Raw genomic sequence first — 18,316 nt, forward strand, 5'->3', positions numbered from 1 at the left:
TCAAATGATACTTCACGCTCTATCACATAAGTCTAGGCCAACACCTCAATACATACTTTATTAAAGGATAATCACTTGCTTGGTTTTCACTGTTTCACTTCTTAACTTCCTTTCAAGAATATCTCTCATTGTTCTAGCACCTGCGTGTTGAGAATATGAGATGTCTGTAGTGCTTGTCTCTCACAATGTTGCCATAAAGCCCAACCTTTATTAATTACTTGAAAATACAGGAAGGCAACCCTCAGGTAGGTGAGTTCCACCATGTAAAGGCCTATACATATCCAAAGACAGACATTGAATTTTAGGTTGTGACTGGAGGTTGTCCAAAAGAAAACCGTTGCTGCTAATCATCAAAGCTGACCTTAACTTCAATCAGAACAGAGCTATAATCCAAATGAATTAGCTCAATTTAAAGAGTAGTAGGTCTTTATTTTTAAATATACGTTCCTTAAGCTGCACATCTAAATCCATATTTAGATACACCAATGCCTGATTTTTCAGATGTGATGAATATGGGCAGATGCCAGGAACAAAACGTCAAGCTGCATACTGAAAGGAGTGCTGCATCTAACTCACGCAGGGTTTGCTCATGCACAGAGTAATTGAGAAAGAGAATGGGTCACAGGCAAAAGGCCTCAAAGGACAAAAAAAAAAAGAAAACTAAGACCTTCTCTGTATGTATTATGACAGTTCATGAGTTCATGGGAACTGGCTAAGACAGCTGCAGCCCGCAGCAAACACTAGGAGCACTGCCAGAAGAACTACACCAGCTGCAGGTCTCCCACCTCACTTCTTGCTGACTGAAGCTCTTCTTCTTCCTCTACCCTAGGAGGAGCTCCCATAAAGTGAAGGTCCACATCACGCAAGATATTGCCAGTTGCGTTTGTGAAATCTCTCTGCCTGAATCAACAGTGCTATCTTTGTTTGACCATTGAGGTACTGGAGAGCTAGAATCAAAAAGCAGAATTTTGAGCATAAAGATCTAGCCAAAATATCTCATAAATTCAAGCTATTAAATTTGCAGTGGTAGTAGGATGTGGTAAGAGTGTTTTTGTTATTTATCTGTTCTGTCTGTATAATAGAACTTAAGCTTCCTTTGTGTGCTAAAAAACATGGTGAAAACCATAGCTGCCAGCTTTCCTCTCACAGAGGAGGATTATTAATTGTTCACTGAAGAAGAAAAAACCAACAATGGTGACAACCACAGAGATAGGGCACTGACTGCCTCCCCTCTCAGCTGGAGGGGGTCATGTGAAGATAAAGATAAACTTGGAGAAGAATTAAATGGAGGTGGGGGATACAGGGAGGGCAGTGAAGCGCGTACTGGTTGTGGGGCAATGCTTCACTGCTAGAAGTAATTCAGCTTGATATTTCACTTAACACACTGTAACCTTTTAGCCACAACCTACAAGGCACTAAAGGATGACTTCAACTGCAGTTTCACGGCTCTCCTAGCTCATGTTCATCCCTATCTGCTTTTAAATGAGGGTTCTTGCCTGAAGTACATAAGGCTTCTGCAGCTTAAAGCAAGTACAGCTCTCTTCCTTGGTCACATTGACATTTATGCATGTCCTCCACAACTGTATATACAGGTTGTTTTAATTTACTAAACTATAGTAATGCTGCTTATTTTCTCCTCTGTTTATGTCCATATAGACATTTATAGGTTTTATTTAGACACACATTTGTCTAAACCAGCTATTCAGCCTTTTCTCTAAAGGACATAAAAGTATTTAAAATGGAAAGGATGCAAACCAGCTCTTTCTTCATCTTCACTGTGGGAGAAGTGGCTTTGCATAGGTCACAGGATTGGAGGACAGCTGCTTGGCAGCTGTGTGTGCTTGTGCGCTTATGATTGCGTTGTGTGGGAAATAATATATGGTTGCATATTGCACGGGAATAAGGAGATAGTTAAAGGAATGATGAGTTGAAGAAATGAAATCATTCTAAGAACAGTGAAGACTGCTGTCGTTTTTATCTTGTGGGAATGTGTAGGTTTACATCCCACACTTGCATGCCTTCTCCTGACAGGTTCATGGTTCCAGTGGAATGTACCTGTAGGAGGATCTGCTTGTAGCAGAGGGGCAACCTCAAGAAGATGCACTGACAGCGAGCTTCCATCATCAAGGCAGACCTTGAACTGGTCTCTGTTACAGACAAGGAACCAGGACAGATGACAGAGCACTGAGATGACATATCCATCAAGGTTGTTGTATCTAAGAAGGGCAGAAGCTCCATTTTGTTCTGGTCTTATACTTTACAGAGTATATAATCTCTGGTTAAAATGGCCAGAATGTTAGTAAGTTAACCAAGGGCCAAAGAGAGCCCAGTGCTATTTCTCGTCCAGTAAATTGACTGTATGATCACCTGGAAACACTCACAGAGTAAAATGGACTTCAGGCATGTAAATATTAAAAAAAATTTAATAAATCGGCTTATCTGATTAGGTATCTATATGCTCATCGGCACCCCCGCTTTTAGTAGTAAAATAACTTTGGTTTTGCACATGCCCATAGGTTTCTTTGGACAACGACACACTTTTGTCTCATCTGTTAAGGCCTCATGTCATTTGAGACTGACAAAATAAGAATCCATGCATACAAGACTACTGAGGTCTGATAAGCAGATGGGTTCCTGGCAAAATGAACACCTGTTAGAAAGCAGAGCAATTATGGCCATTTCACACACTGGCCTCATCCTTTCCACAGTGACTCAATAGGTCAGGCTAGGGAGCCAGGAAAGTGAGTTAGCTTTACCACACAGTTATCATGCTATGGATGTACTTCTCTGAAACGAGGGATTGCATTTCCAGTCCTTCTTCCAAACTGTAGGATTAGTCCCCAAAAGGGACTTTTCTGTGTCATAAAGGATTGATCTTCATAGCTAGAGCTTTTGTACTTCAGAGCCTGAGTGGGATCAGACTGGCTTATGTAGTAATTATACAAGGAAGACCTAGGGATTAACTGCACTGTCACTGCATCCGAAGAAATGCTGCACCCTTTTGCTTCCACATTATTACAGATTTCTAGAAATAATTTTCCAAAGGACACATGCAAATCTCTCCAAGGTCTTTGTCTTAACCCCCCCCAACCAGTTTCACAGCTCTGTTCTTCAGCCATCCCATATTGGCAGCTTCTCTTTCCTTCCTGACCAAGGAATTTTCTGCTGGGAGAAATGCGAGACCACTGTGCTGTCTGCACTGGCAGGTCTTGTTACACAGTGAGCAAGAGATCAGCAGACCCAAGCAGCTGGTAGGACAGTGCAGCCCATTGTTATCAGCAGGAAGGCTCTTCACAATTTTTTTAAACTCTATTTTAAGATACACTGCGATTAATAATAAATAGCCCAGTACTATCAATGTGCTAAAAGCAATCCTTTAGAAGGCTTTCATTCTAAGAAAAGACTAAAGTCCCTCACAATATAGCAAAACTCTGATTGGTTTGTCCTAAAATACTTCAAAAATGTATTGGCAGAAAATCATAGCAATTGTAATTCAAACAAAATTATTCCCTTAATTTCAAGTTGATAAGGATTTCACGTACAGCCTTATAGTCCTTAATGGACATTGATAGCTTTACGGAATAAGCTGGCCTTAGGGGAAGCCTATTTTTTGTCAAGAAAGAAACCAAAACCACTTTTCAACTAAATTAATTCCAAACCCACTTATTTCTAGCATAGATGCATTATAAGGGAAAACTTTCATTTTAAGAACACAGTACAAAATCAAGTTACAGTTTCGTACCTGTCCATCTGTCCCAATGGTGCCTCCACAATCTGTGAGGAGCTCAGACATGTCATAATAGCTAACAAACTCCCATAGACAGGCTTCCAGATTCAGATTGCGGTAGAAGCGTAAGGTATTAAAGCCTCTAACTGTTGGGTTGTATTGATAGGGAATGGTCTCTCCAATCACATCTGGATTTTTGGTAGCATCAGTCAAGAAACCATGGTGAGTCTTCACTTCTGTGTAATCCAACAGGTTAGAGCATTTATGGTTTCCAACTCTAGTTCCATCCGGGCTAAGTGTCAGCTCAAAGTTGGAGAGCTCTCTTGTAGAAATAACAGGCAACATGCCTAAAAAACATTAATTTCTATCACTATCAATATATTTCAAAGGTCAGAGTTGCTTAATTTAGCCAAAGTTTGTTAAACACTAAGCTTTTACGCAGAGCTTCTGTATTTTGTACTCACAGTAATTAAGTAAGAAAGATGATATGCTAAGTGTGTACGAGAACGTTATCCACAATAATTATGCCTTTATACTATGAAATGCCAAATAAAATATTTGTGAATCTCCAACATATTTTTTAATCAGGATTTTTTGTGAATTTTTCAGAAACAGATAGTAATTAAATGGCTTTTTTATTTTTTTATTTCTTTATAAATTCTTCCCTAGTATATCTCTATGGGCTTCACAGGAGTTTTACAAAGTGTAGTCTAGCCCAATTTATTGAAACTGCAACTAATTTGGGAACATGTAATCTTTGCATCAAAGTCTATGTATCAATGCAGTATCTTATGCACCTTGTTGTGAACTGCACTTGTACATTCATCATATTTTTCACTGGTACAACATGTTAAAAGGTTATGATTTTTGATGTTTAAAATAATATGACCAATAAAATAGCTCAAATAACAGGTTATTGTAAGAGTTCTTTCAACTCCACAGCTGATTTTATCATACCATCAATATGTGGCATTGTGACTGTCAATTTGATGAGATTGGCATAATCAGGATCTTCTGGGCCAGTATAGCGCAATTTGGCAGAGAATGGTTCTGCTCCAACTACTCCTGACATACGAGGTTGACAAAGACCTAATGGAAAAAAGAGAAAGCAATTTTACTTTATGTCCAAAGTAAATAATGTATACTTTCCCTTGCATTATTTTTAGACACAAAGTTTTCCAATATATAAGTTTCCAAAACAAGGAGAATTTCCTGGAATGACAGGTAAGCGCTTTGGGCAGCATTTACTAGAGGTTTGAACAGGAATTTATGCAAAAGAGGATTCAAACAGAAATCATTACTTGATCAACTGGATCACATTTTCAAAACTAGGTGATGATACTGTACCTGTGCATTTTCAGTTGCATGTGTCAACCATACTTACAGAGTTAAGTGTGATAGAGGTCCTAAGAGGTATATGCTTTAATTTCTCCCACCCTCTTAAACACATACATAGCTTTACAGAGGATACTTGATCAGTGTTCAGTTGGTTTTGCCACTGGATTGGGGTGTGGACCTATATATGCCTTCATAGGACTCTATGAGCCTTCTATTCCATTAGTGACCAAAATATAATTAGAATACTTGTGTCAAAAACTAATTTTAGTTGGAAAGGATCTCTAGAAATACCTATTCCAGGGTTAGTTCAACCTGTTCCAGTATTAGTCCTGGTTTGTAAGACCAGAAGATTAGGTTTGTAATCATATAATCTAAGATACATGCAACTTCCAGTTGCATGGTTCAGTGCAGAAGTGTTTTTCATTCTGGCCACAAAAATCATAGCACATTGCCATGTGGTGGCCAAAGGATTACAAGGCCCTCTAAGAAAGAAACCAACAGAAGTAGAAAATCAGAACAGTTCGCTTTGCCCATGTTCTGCTCTTTGCTCATTTCTGAAGGATTACAAGAAAAGAGGAGGCAGAGCTCTCCTTGTGGAGAACTTGTTGGTTCTGCAGGACCTCATCTGGCTCAACAGCTCCAAGTTGGAAACTTCTGGCATGAGGAAACAAAATTTCTCTTCTGCACATATGATAGGTTTGTCTTTTTTTTTTTTAATATGCAAGTAAGATGTGCTGAAGAGGCTACATACAATTTTTTGCACAATCTGACTTACTTTTGCAAATTTTGTTTATGCACTGGAGGTCAACCATCCTCAAAGAGTTGAAAATATTTAGGATTTTGGCGGGTTACTTTGATCACTGCACTTCTTTTAAAATAGCATTGAACAATTCCCTTTATGTTGTACATGATCTTCAGCATTACTGGCTTTCACATCACAAGTTAGCTCAGGTACTGGAAGTAATATATGCATTACAATTCAGTCCTGAGCCTGAGCTAATTAGCCCTGCTAATTTGTCAAGTGTAATCCAAATAATGCATTATAACATGAACACAGCCAGTCTGTTTCACATAACCAAACTAGCTCACCCAGCACAAGGTTGTCTGCCTTTAACAAACGCTACACTGCACCTTGTAGACAATACCCTTAGACAAAGTCCTCTTTAGGGTGTAGGATTCCTGATAGTGCAAACAAAGGTGACTTGAGCCTACAGTCAAAATGTGAAATAAAGGACAGGGGTAAACAGAAATTCCATTCATTAAGCTCCTTCAAGCCCTAATTTAGTAGAAAATATAACATTTAAACTAAAATATTTAGTTGGAAAGGCCAAGAAAATTAAAATGATATTGCAAATGCACAATCATGTAATTTATTATCTACAGTAAGATCTCACAAAAAACAGAAGAGTTAATGTAGCTACAAAAGCAGCAGAGATGACACAAAGAATGCAAAATGGCTGCAGAAGGGTAATAAAATACAATGTCTTGTAATCTACCTTGATCGCTGATAATTACTCATTCTCCATATTATACAATAAACAACTGTATATTTGTGATTTCTACAACAAAATAGCATATGCTATCAGACTGTACTTGTGTGCATGTCAGTTCTCCACCTCTGCTTCATAACGTTATTCAGTATGGGTTTCATGAAAAGAGTTGGCTGGGCAAAGTAAGTAGACTACAGTAACTCTGCTGGCTGAGAGAATGCAGCGTCAGTTCAGTATTGATTAGATATCAGAGAATCAGGGAAAGACAGTATCAGAGAAAGAAGGAAGTTTGATACTATGAATATTTCAAACATGAAAAAAAAAAATTGTCTGTGCCCTGCTATTGGACACCAGTTGCTTTAACCCTTAGTCAAGGAAGAACCTGATTCTCGGGTGTGTTCAATGAGGCCTGAATGCCAAATGAAGCTTTTCTTCTGGCTAGGCATTCATAATAGCACTCCCATGTGGATTCCCCTATGTCTAGGAGCTGAGATTGTACTGCACCATTACTACAGCTGAATTCAAAAGCCAATAGAAACCAGGTTTTATTAATTCCAATGCACATCATATACTGTTCTCCTGAACATACAAGTTTGCTATGTGGATAACTATTTAAAGATCTGGAGAACTAGCATTTTCTTTATACAATTCTCTTCTGTGTTAAGAAGAGAGTTTTTGTACCACCTCTATGAACAACAGAAGAAAAACTGAGACTGTAATGTTAAAACGCCTGATCATGTCATCAGGTTTTGTTAGGGTGAAATTTGGGATCCAAAAGAGGTCTGGGGGTTTTGCAAGAGGTGATGATGTCTTACCTTCTGATGTGCTTATAGTTACAACAGGGCTCATAAGCTCAAGACCCTCATTCCCATCCGAATTCACAGCACGAGCTGCACACTGGACGCGAGAACCAGCTTGAAAGTAAATGGAGTCAAGCGTAATCATCTTGGAGGAAGTGAAGAAGGTATCAAAGTCAACCTCCTTCATGGGGCTAGTCACACCATCAGGACCAGTGGGTGCACTCACAAGCCACCGGTATTGTGTCAGAGTATTATTGATGTTCTCACTGGCACATATCGAACCAGTCTTTTCAAAGTCTTCATATTTAGGATTGCAAGCCTGCAGAACAAGGCAGATGTGTTAAAAATTTATTTGCTTCATGACAAAGGAATTTTAATTTCTCAAGAGTCACAAAACTCAGCAACACAGAACTGACAACCCCAGTAATTCTCTTAAAAAATTACCTTATTTTGTGAGTGACGCTTTTAGCATTGCTATGGTTGTTATAAAAGGCAGGTCTAATTATGCTTATTGAAATAAAAATATTATTTTAAATTATGGTTTATGGGTGAAAGTCTAACATAGTTATGAAGACACAAACTACACTTCCACATGCTACTTTAACTTAAATTTTACTCTTTGATCTAATTCTGCAAGTATACTTTCCATTTCAAGATTTCTTTTGGTTTTGTATTTAGGAGAACCATTCAAGACATGATCCATTCCTGTGCATAATGAATGGTGTGAGAAATAAACTGAAGATGCAGGTGGACCAATATAACTTCTTCAGTTCCTCAATGCATATGAATATTCATGCAAACCTTTCAGTTGCAAAATTACAATGAAAGAAGCCTGTAGTACTTCAACAAACAGGGCTCATTTTTCAGTCTGTGACACTCATTGAAAACAATGGCTCATCTGTTGTCTCCAGTGATTTTAAGTCTGCAAATTAAGGCAAGACAATGCAGGAAATAGTAAGGTCATGCCATCATAGATATTGTGCGAGTATTAAACTGTTCTTAGTGATGAACAAGTGAAACATCTTTCTATGCTTTTTGTCCTCCTGAAAATTGATTTGCTATCCAGACAAATTAGATTAGCTCTTTGGACAATTCTAGCTTGAACTTATGTGTGACTTACAACAATATGGATTGATACTGAGTGCCTAAAATCCAATTGATCCTTAGAACAACATTCTTATAGTGATTTCGTTCGTTTTTCCACAGAGATACTCACTGTGATACAGATGACAGGATAGCCAGCTATAGGACTGGTTTTGTCTTTGGCTCTAGAAGTATCATCATATATCAAAAGGGATGCAACTTGAGGGACAGAGGGAAAGGTGACATCTGCCATGCTGTTCATTTCCTCAATGTAAACAATGGCCTTGGCTGTCTGACAATGAAAAGGCAGAAAAGTTCTCTGTGAACATTTAAATAAACAAGGGGATTCAAGCTGGACCTTGATCTGAATATGTCTAGCCTTTGAAACATTGTCCCAAAATAAGTTCTGAAACTTCAGCTGGACAAGCTATTGAGGAAGGGTCGAGGCTCTGGAAAGTATATTGCAGACTACAAAAGCAAAAGCTAAAACAATTTTTCTTCTTTTCAGAACACTGAAGATACCAGACCATTTAACCTCTTGTGTCCCAGCTTTGTTGAATCACTTCAGTATTCTGGTAGAACTCTAACGTGCACTGTATGCTTTAATGCTTGATGGAAACAGGGTTTTTGTCATCAGCAAAGGCTGTGTCTCTGCTGTCTGGCTACCTGGAGTCAGAATATATACAGTGTGATACTGATGAAGAGTTTGAGGAACATTTTACGCAGAATCAGAGGAATATACTGTTTATATTAAAAGTATGCATGATACAATGCTAAATAACAAGAATGTGTGGTTACTGCAATTCACACAAGAATAATATTAACACGGTTTTGACAGCAGAAGTTATATTTCACCTGTTTGCTCTTCTTACAGCATGCAGGTTATATTGTATTGCCAGCCAGTGCTTCCAGAGGACATCAGTTTTTAGGACTGATTCAATGAAGACAATGTGTCTGGAATGATATCTGGAAGATTTCAGTTCTACATAAGCTCTCATTGTTTCTATGACCCCATGAATCCTACTGCCTTGGTAACAAACTTTTTTGGGTAGGTGCTACTGTGTCAGATGGGATGGTTGTCTTTGTCCAAGATGGTGTGTATAAAGCTTAAAAAGAGTAAAGCTATGAATCAGAAAGCATGAAGGTCTGTTTACCAGATTTTGTTGTTGATGACTTTGCATGAGTTTATTACCTGTATTTCTGCGACCATGTTCTCATCAGGCTTCAGGTGAACAGTGAAGGCTTCTCTCATCTCCCTTACTCCATCAAAGAGAACTTCAATCTCCACAAAGTGCTGTGTTTCACCCTCCTTAAACTCAATTTCTAAAAACATAATGAGACACTTAAAAATAGATCTGCTGTTCATAACAAGCTGTAATTCTAGGCCCAGCCATGAAACACAGCAGTTAATATTCACTTTTCCAATTACAGATGTTCATATATTTAGTTTAACCTATTTGATGCTAAAACTACTAATAATGAATAGCAGTGGTCACATGCAGAAATCACTGAAAATGAGGCATTATCATGATCAAAAGAGATTTTCAAAGACCAGGATTTAGTCTAATAGAACTTAATATTTTGAAAATCATCTGGGACTAATTATTACATAAATGTTGGTAACATATGTGAATGACTAAAAGATGAAGAATTCTAAATAAAAAATATTGTCAGTGATTACTCAAACAAAATGCATGTTAATACAATGGTATATACCAAAAATAAGGCACAAAGCTAGAGTTATGGAAAATGGTGTTGTATTTTGAAAAGCACTGTCTCTGAAAAAGCTTCTGAGGTCATTGTCATCAGTTCAATCTTAGCTTGACAGAATTAGAAGAGTACTGTGATTCTTGGATGTGTTAAGTACTAACGGGAGTAGAAATATGGAAACTATTTAACATTTATGTAAGGAATGGCTGAGTGATACTACTACCATACTGTGTATGGAATGGGTGAGAGTGAGAGCATTTCTATTATCTTTATTTTTTAAAGGATGTCAAATTAACTGAAAATAGCACAGAAATGACCAACAGAAACTGAATACAAGAAGAGAAAAAAAAAAAGACTCACAGAAAATTATGTTCTGATTAGTATATTGAAACACCATGGTAGACAAAAAATATCAGGTGCTAAAGGGCTCTGCACTCTAAAGGGACAGGTGCAGTAAGCAGTAGTGCATGAAAGCTGAAGTATATATGGGAAATAAGGCACAGATTATAAGAAGTGATAGGGACCGATCAGTGAAGCAAAACACTAAGACACACTCGTCCTCTCCAGTGCCTTCAAACCAAGACTGGATGCCCTTTCTGAAGGATATACTTTCTCTAAACAAATGTTATTTGGCTCAGTACAGAAGTAACTGGGGGAAACTGGGAGAATCTTGCAATCCACAGTGAGTCTGATTAAGTGATCTAATGATCCTTCCAGCCCTAAGTGTTATTAAGCCACGAAAATACTCTTTGTAGTAATAAGCATGCTGTGTGAGAGCCAAGAATTTTACTGAACATCAGTTTGTCACACTTCCTTCAGATAACCCAGTTCAGGATGCAGGGTTTGTGCCCATGGCTGAACAGGCAAGCTCCCTAACCCACAGATGTTGAGAAACCTGTGGGGAAATCCTGCAGATCACAGACCTTTCTCAAAGCCTTCTGGGCAGAGGCCCAGAGCCTCTTGTTCTGCAGTAGCATGTTTCCCTTGAAAACTCTGCTCCCATGCGCTGTTGGTGCACAGCAGGGAGAGGGTAAGCAAAACAATATGTATAGGTAATGCATATAGGATAAGTATTAGCTGGCACTAAAAATTCCTGTGGTTTTCAGGAGGAAAGAACAAAACTATAAAATGCAGGAGGCAAAGTGACTGGAATTAGCAAGCTCTGGGCTGATAATTTTCTTATTGCTAACAATTTTTTTCTTCAGGTACCACTAGTGGGAAATGCCTCTTCTATGGAATTTGGAGATGGCCCAGTGTTGTTGCTGGATGTTCAAAAATAAGTCCTGTCTTTCAGCTGGACTGGATACCAAAACAGTTCATCCAAAACTGTGAAAACACTCCAGCAATGAATGATTAATCTTAAAAAAACAGATTAGTATCATGTATTATCAAAAACTTTACAAGAAAAAAAAAATCATAGTGCTACAAATGCTATTAGTCATTCACTAACCCATGTGGGTGGGCTATTAATGGAAAGAAGTTTATTAATTAAGAAATTTCTCATTCTGTTGCACAACTTCTCTCTTCATTCATTACTAGTGAGGAGCAGCAGGCAGTGAATTGCAGAGATATAGAAAGAAAGCTTCATTATTATGAAAGTAGAAAAATAAACAGAAATAGACATTAATTCCTACATAGAGCAAAAGCCATTAGCTTAATGAATTGCTTGAGAAACAACTACACAATCGTATCCTATGAGTAGATACTTCTGCAGAGCAACGGCATCACACTTTGCAAATGTTACTAAGGTGGCACTGACACATTTCTTCCATAGTTACTTGAGCTACAGATGTTTTCAAAGGAGTGGCACTTCTTTTGTAAATATCTTCACTGATATCTAGTATTCCAAGAGCAATTTGACTGTTTCATACTACAAGGGATCATGTCCATACTGAATTTGAATAGCAAAATGTATCAATGTATGTGGTTGCAAGGTATTCTATTCATAAAGTTTTTTTCATTTTTGAAACATTACATTACAGTCATGAATAAAAACAAATAGTAGGATGTGATAATCATCTGAGTGATCCTACCTTCTGATATAGGGTGATAATCTTCTCCAGAAGTAGCAGATCCATCCTTTGTATGAACTCTCACGACAGAAACCTTGGAAGTGTCTCCCAGACGCAGCACTGGGATTTTTACAACTGCTACTTGCCTCGTGTCCTTTGGTTCACTCACACTAAATTTGGTCTCACCAAACTTAATAATAGCCTCTATAATTAGAAGAAAATGTTTTTAGAGCACACAAAGGGGCTTCCAAAAGCCAATAACAATAAAAAAATAATTTCTTACTGTCTGCATCATCCTGAATCTTTATCAGAGTCTCATTTTGTTCGCCAATAGAGGCACCAAAGGTAGAATCACTTCTTGGAGTGCCAAGAACCAGACGTAGTTCTTCCTCTTCTTCATGGAAAGTATCATCCATAAGCACCAGTGTGCAAGGCTTCTCAGTTTCACCTGCAATCATTCTGAAGGTAATATCATGCAGAACTTAGGTGTTCTTGCTCTATTACAGCACTTCTCTCCAAGCTCAAGGAACCACAAGCTGCTTCTCCTGGCCAAGGCATCCACCTTGACACCATATAAGTTAATGAGTAATGACAATAGTGAAAGCAGAATTACTAATCATTACCTGTCTATGGAAGCTCACTACTTAAGTGAAATCTCCCATTTTGGGACTTCTCTAAGACAAGTTTCTGTCTGGTATAGCCACTCACATGTATTCTTCCTTTTGGATTATCTTAGAATAAAATACTCCTTTTCAGTGACCTCCCCCACAATGTGTATTTAAAAAAATAAATACTTGCATGAGAAAGCAGGGTAATAAAAACTTTCACTAATACTAATAGTAATTTTGTCCTGGAGGTTTTTATTTCAAGAATTGCTAGCCTTTTTGAGACACTCTCCAATTTGTGGACCTTCACTTTTATTATTCCATTTGATCTTAATGTCTTTTAAACTCCCACTGGTTCCAAATGGCAATGAATATCACCTTAAAAATGTTTTAGAGTTGCAAAATACTCAGTTTGAGCACTCACAAATCACCATGCCTAGACTTACTAGATGTTCTGAGACTCTGGGAAAAAGGCCTTGTCTTTGGCCTTCTACAAGAACAGCAAGAGTTATGAGTGGTGTGCAGAGTGTCTGGCTCCCAGTGTCAGGCTCAGTGGGCTCATCATCATGAGAATGACTCCTACATCCCTTACAAAAGGAACAGCACAGGGTATGAGAGAGATGAGGTCAATTTACAGTATTTTTTCATCCTTATGCATGCAAAAATGACGAAGGCTCTTCAAGATGAAGAACCAGATCAGGATGCTGACTGTGTTCCTTTTCTGAGGTATTTTTTTCCCCTATAGAAAATAAATTATCCATTAGGAGGAGAAAAAAAAAAATCAAAATATTCGTCCTGCTCATTTTTACATGGTAAATGTGAAAACTGTTCTGAAACTGCTGCATCTTAAACAGCCCTAAGAAGCTTATGGAAACAAGATACGATCCAAGTAGACCTCTTTGCTACTTGTCTTCATGGAGAAATAGTAGAGCGACATTAAAAAAAAAAAGAGAAAAGTCACTTCCTAAGGGTCCCAGATCCATTAATCCTAACAAGTTGGACTCTCTTTCCTGGTTGCACAGAAGCAATGACAAAGGCATGGAGTACATGACAGCACAAAGCTGAGGCCAGCTCTAAATATAGACTGAACAACTCACTTGACAAGAGAACCGTGATACATGCCTATAGAAATGTGAAGATTGTCATTTCTGTGATAAAGGCATACCAAGGATTTCATACTGATGACAGAACTTGTTTAGGGCTTGTAAAAAATATTATGTGTGTGTAAACTTAAAAGACTAAAAGATTAAACTGTCTTCTGCACAAATAAAGGGGATCAGGCAATATTCTTTTAAGGTAGTAACACACAATTTATTTGTGTTTTATCTCTGATGTGAGATATTAAGTACATGATACTGGTGAACTACCTTAGGAAAGCCTCCCTGGGAAAAAAATTCAAACAGAAATTAGAGTTACATACCTGTTGAAAGGTCTATTACTCATTTCAGTGCAAGTCAAATGTATTTACCAGAAATCTGCCTAACAAAGAGCAGAGCTTCTGAAGTTTCCTTTCTGACAGCAGCTCTGTGCTTCTGTTTTTGTGTTACTCTGAACCTGCTTTTGCTACCCTGGATCAAAAAGACTCTGGCACTCAGGCTAGACCTATGTGAAGATATGTCCCTTTAGTTGCTATTGATTAACCCTCTAGATCAGAAATGAAGCAAAAATAGACATTATCTGTGTGCACTCTACCCACTGTGTATGGAAAAAACCCTTGGTTTTTCAGACCAGTATATTTAGCACTACTTTATGAAAAGACATGATTAAAACAAAACAATCAAAGCAAAACAAAACAAAGCAAAGCAAGGCAAAGCAAAACAAAACAAAACAAAAGTAGATTAAAAACTTCTAAAATAAGATCAACAGCTTACCAGGAAGGAATGTGATGATGGAACTGTCAGTATTAGGACGCTCTTCAAAGTCCATCATTACCTGAGCTGAACCTTGCCTTGTATAGCATCTCACAGTGGATGTGTATCGGATATCCCCACTCCTGTATACCATGGCAGAAATCTGTCCATCATTTTCATTGCCTACGTATACAGATTCTTTAAACTGCATTTTAGGCACTGGGCAAAAAAACATAAAAAGCATGTGTAAAGTATAATTACAAAAGTTACAGTATCTTCTCTCCACTATTTCAAATTCAGCTATGTTGCATTGCACGAGATATATAACATAAGCGGCTACGCAGAAAATTACTTAACATGTTGTCTATAGCTAAAACGTGTAATTCAAAAGGAGAAGTGCTGTCTGTGTATTGCAGTCATCTATCTCCTGCATAAATCTGAAAAGGTACAAAAAATATTACTCACAGTCAGAGATTGAGTCATTAATGAAGATGATGGCCTTGCTGGGTTCTCCAAGGGCAGCATTCATGGGCATCCTTAGCACAAGCTCAAACTTCTCAATTCCTTCTAACAGTGGCTGCCCAAGGTCATCCAGAATTACCACACGAAACGTCTGCATATTGACTCCAGGGGAAAAATCCAAATTACGACTGATACCTACATAATCTACTCCAGCTACCAGTGAAAAGGAGATAAAAAATATCAAATGAATAAACAGCATCACAGGGTTGTGGATGCCCCATCCCTGGACGTGTTTAAGACCAGGTTGGATGGGGCTTTGGGCAATGTGATCTAGTGGAGGGTGTCCCTGCCCGCAGCAGGGGGGTTGGAACTGGATGATCTTTAAGGTCCCTTCCAACCCAAACCATTCTATGATTCTATGATTCTATGCAATTAAAAATAAAAATATCTATAATTAGGCAGTTAATTTTAGGTAAATCTATTTTTTAATACAATTTTAAAATTTGCTGAATTTTGGCAATCATGTAAAGCAAAAATATCTTTATTTTTGTCGATATTAAGTCACTTTTTGTTTAGTGATACAAGTCACAAAACAGGACTGATTCTGTTCTGTTGTAAACCAACAGTTATTCCACTAAAACTAATAAAATTCGTTGTAAGTGAGAAATGAAACTAAGCATAAAGCTTTGAGAGAGACTCTGGAGATGAAGCAAAGTCTTTTGGAAAGAAAGTTCATATTATTCTGTAACGAAGTTGGAAGTTTTGAGACTATTATGTAAAAAAGAGAAGGAGAAAAAGCCAGTGAGCTGACTGTAAGGAAGAACTGCTGTTCGGAGGAGTTGTGTAAAACTGAATGAATGGAAACCAAAAGAATCAAATTCAGCTCAGACCACGTCACGTGGGGTCTGGCACCTTACTGTTAAAGACAGACTGCTCTGGGTTTGGCTTGCTTTTATGTTTTGTTTTGTTTTGAGCAAAGTAAGCCAAGCCATAAAAAACCAATGAGAAGGAAGCAAACAAAACAAGATACTGACTGAAACACGATACTGTATCTTGGATCCAAAGCATTACAGCTATCTAGGACTGTAGTGAAGGGCTTAGTTTAAATGTTCATTTTGGGGAGGAGATAAGCAGCAGAACTGTTGAAACAAATCTTTGGGGGAAACTTTAATTGAAATTGAAATAGGGTTTGGAATTCTGTGAATTTGGCAAAATTTAGCAAGATTAAAGGCCATTATCGGACGGGCACTTGGCTAGAGTCCCTGCTGCTCTACCCCCGAGCTAAGGCAGGATGTCAGGACTGGCAGCTCAGTGCAGCAGATCCACTGCTGCTCTGTGGAAGACCAAGAACCAGGTTCATGGCTTTACAGGCAGCCAGCCATGTCAGAGCTTTCAGGCTGTGACTAACAGACTGGAAAGCCCAAGAGCTGTGCCATTCCCAGTTTTGAATCCTAGTGGTGCTGGCACAATGAATTAAGATTCTTACTGTAAGGAAATATGCTTTTTTTTCCCCAGAAATAAAATAATTTAAATATTCAGGATGAGATAAAGACTTTAGATTATATAAAGCAAGTTAAGAAATTAAGTAATCATATATTTTTCTTCAGACTTCATAATTTTCTTTTTCATGAGAAACATGATGTTTATCATATATGTTATGTATGATACATATATATGATGTTTAGATATTCCTGAAAAGCAATAAACTTTTCCATAACTTTGCCTCACTGAAAATTAGCTTAGAAGAGAAACTCTACTGCCCAGTTACACTCAGGATAAGCATCTAAGGAAGACAATTTTTATGCTGTCTCTATATGAATGTCTTAGTTTTAAACATTGTGGTTTGTGAAGAAAAAAAATAGACTACACTAACACTTGATTCTGCAGACAAAGGTTCTGTCAAAGCATCACTGAACCACACAGCTGTGGCAATCCTTTTGTAGAACAGGACACTAAATCATAATTTCTCATTGTCTACAGTAAAAATGAGAGGAGCAAACTCTGCATGCTGCCCATGATTATAACTGTGCCCAGAGTATGCTGTTGGGTCAGTAATAAGCTGCCTTTGTGGGATAGTGTTTTATGAGTGTCTGAAGGCATCTCTTTCAGTGCTGGACTTCACAGTTGCTCCTACTCCTGTTTTTTTGAGAGAAATTCTATAACTACTTGTTCGGAGAGATCTGCTAAGAGCAAAAGACATAATAAATTTCATCTTGTGTAGTCAAATCTATATCAAGACCAAATGTACTAGCATTTGTTGTTGAGACGTATTATGAATCTAGAGCAAAACAATAACTTACCCTCTGCAGTTATCGGTTCAGATTTGCGAGACCTCACTGTAACAGACGCAGCTTTAGACAGATCTGTTCCAGTCCTCCAGACACGTACCTCAACATAGCCAGCACTCTCGTCAACATAGTATTCATCATTTCCAAAGTAGAATGCTGGTTCTGGTGAAAGAGGAATAATGTCCATAAATATTTTTTATCTTACGTTGAAAGTAACAAGAGAGCATAAAATCCACATTAGACAATGGAGAGCACTTTGCTCTTTTCAGTAAGTGAAATAAAGCGGGTTTTTTTAGGTTTAGAGTTTTTCTAGGTATTTTTGGCTTCTTTTCAAGAATTCATTTGCTTATTTCAGGGCAGCAATTGTTATATCAACACTGTGATCTTTTTCTTGCCTCTTACATTTTCAACTTTGTGTGTCAGCAGGTATGAATCTGTGTGCAAAACCAAATGAGTTATCTCATTAAACTTATTTGAGCTGGGTCCTGTGCACAATCCAGAAAATTCCTTGCATTTTTCACTTTGGTGCAAATGGACAAGGGTGAATATAGATCATGAAACCTTAACTTGAATGTTCTCATAGATTCCTGTTGCTAAAACCAGACTGGAACATGATATATAACTGGAGCTGCTTTTGGAAATGTTTTCCAGCTAACCAAAGGGGCAAATACTTAATTTTAGTTCCCCCGCATCTAGCATTTAAAACAAAATCAATCTTATTTCATATACACTGGAATGTGAGTAGTCTTTTATCTTAATATTTAAGTTCCACAGTTTATAAGAAAGAAGTGCAAAAAGCAAGGGAGGTTAAGTGTTATCCCACTTACCAGATACATTTTTATCCTCATTTTTTCTCCCTTTTCCAGTTTTTCTACCCACAGCAATTTCACAAAGGAAACAGGCTTAAGAACATAGCCCAGTTTCGTCCTGGATGTATATCAACTCCCTTTT

The 18,316-nt window shown here is 37.9% G+C and overlaps 1 protein-coding gene across 2 annotated transcripts in view; it reads right to left on the reverse strand.

The window, feature by feature from the left end:
* The window catches only part of FREM2 (FRAS1 related extracellular matrix 2), a 142,821-nt gene that overhangs the window by 23,145 nt on the left and 101,360 nt on the right, over positions 1-18,316 (reverse strand). For both annotated transcript variants that reach the window (XM_054813844.1, XM_054813845.1), the window contains exons 7-16: positions 17,378-17,527; positions 15,081-15,290; positions 14,637-14,834; positions 12,444-12,608; positions 12,182-12,364; positions 9,631-9,761; positions 8,572-8,730; positions 7,371-7,674; positions 4,685-4,816; positions 3,743-4,074 (exon numbers count right to left, since the gene is read on the reverse strand). In XM_054813844.1, the coding sequence (XP_054669819.1) occupies positions 3,743-4,074; positions 4,685-4,816; positions 7,371-7,674; positions 8,572-8,730; positions 9,631-9,761; positions 12,182-12,364; positions 12,444-12,608; positions 14,637-14,834; positions 15,081-15,290; positions 17,378-17,527 (1,964 nt within the window). The remainder of the gene's footprint in view (positions 1-3,742; positions 4,075-4,684; positions 4,817-7,370; positions 7,675-8,571; positions 8,731-9,630; positions 9,762-12,181; positions 12,365-12,443; positions 12,609-14,636; positions 14,835-15,080; positions 15,291-17,377; positions 17,528-18,316) is intronic.

This window comes from Grus americana, chromosome 1 (genome assembly GCF_028858705.1).
Source record: "Grus americana isolate bGruAme1 chromosome 1, bGruAme1.mat, whole genome shotgun sequence".
Taxonomy (NCBI): domain Eukaryota; kingdom Metazoa; phylum Chordata; class Aves; order Gruiformes; family Gruidae; genus Grus; species Grus americana.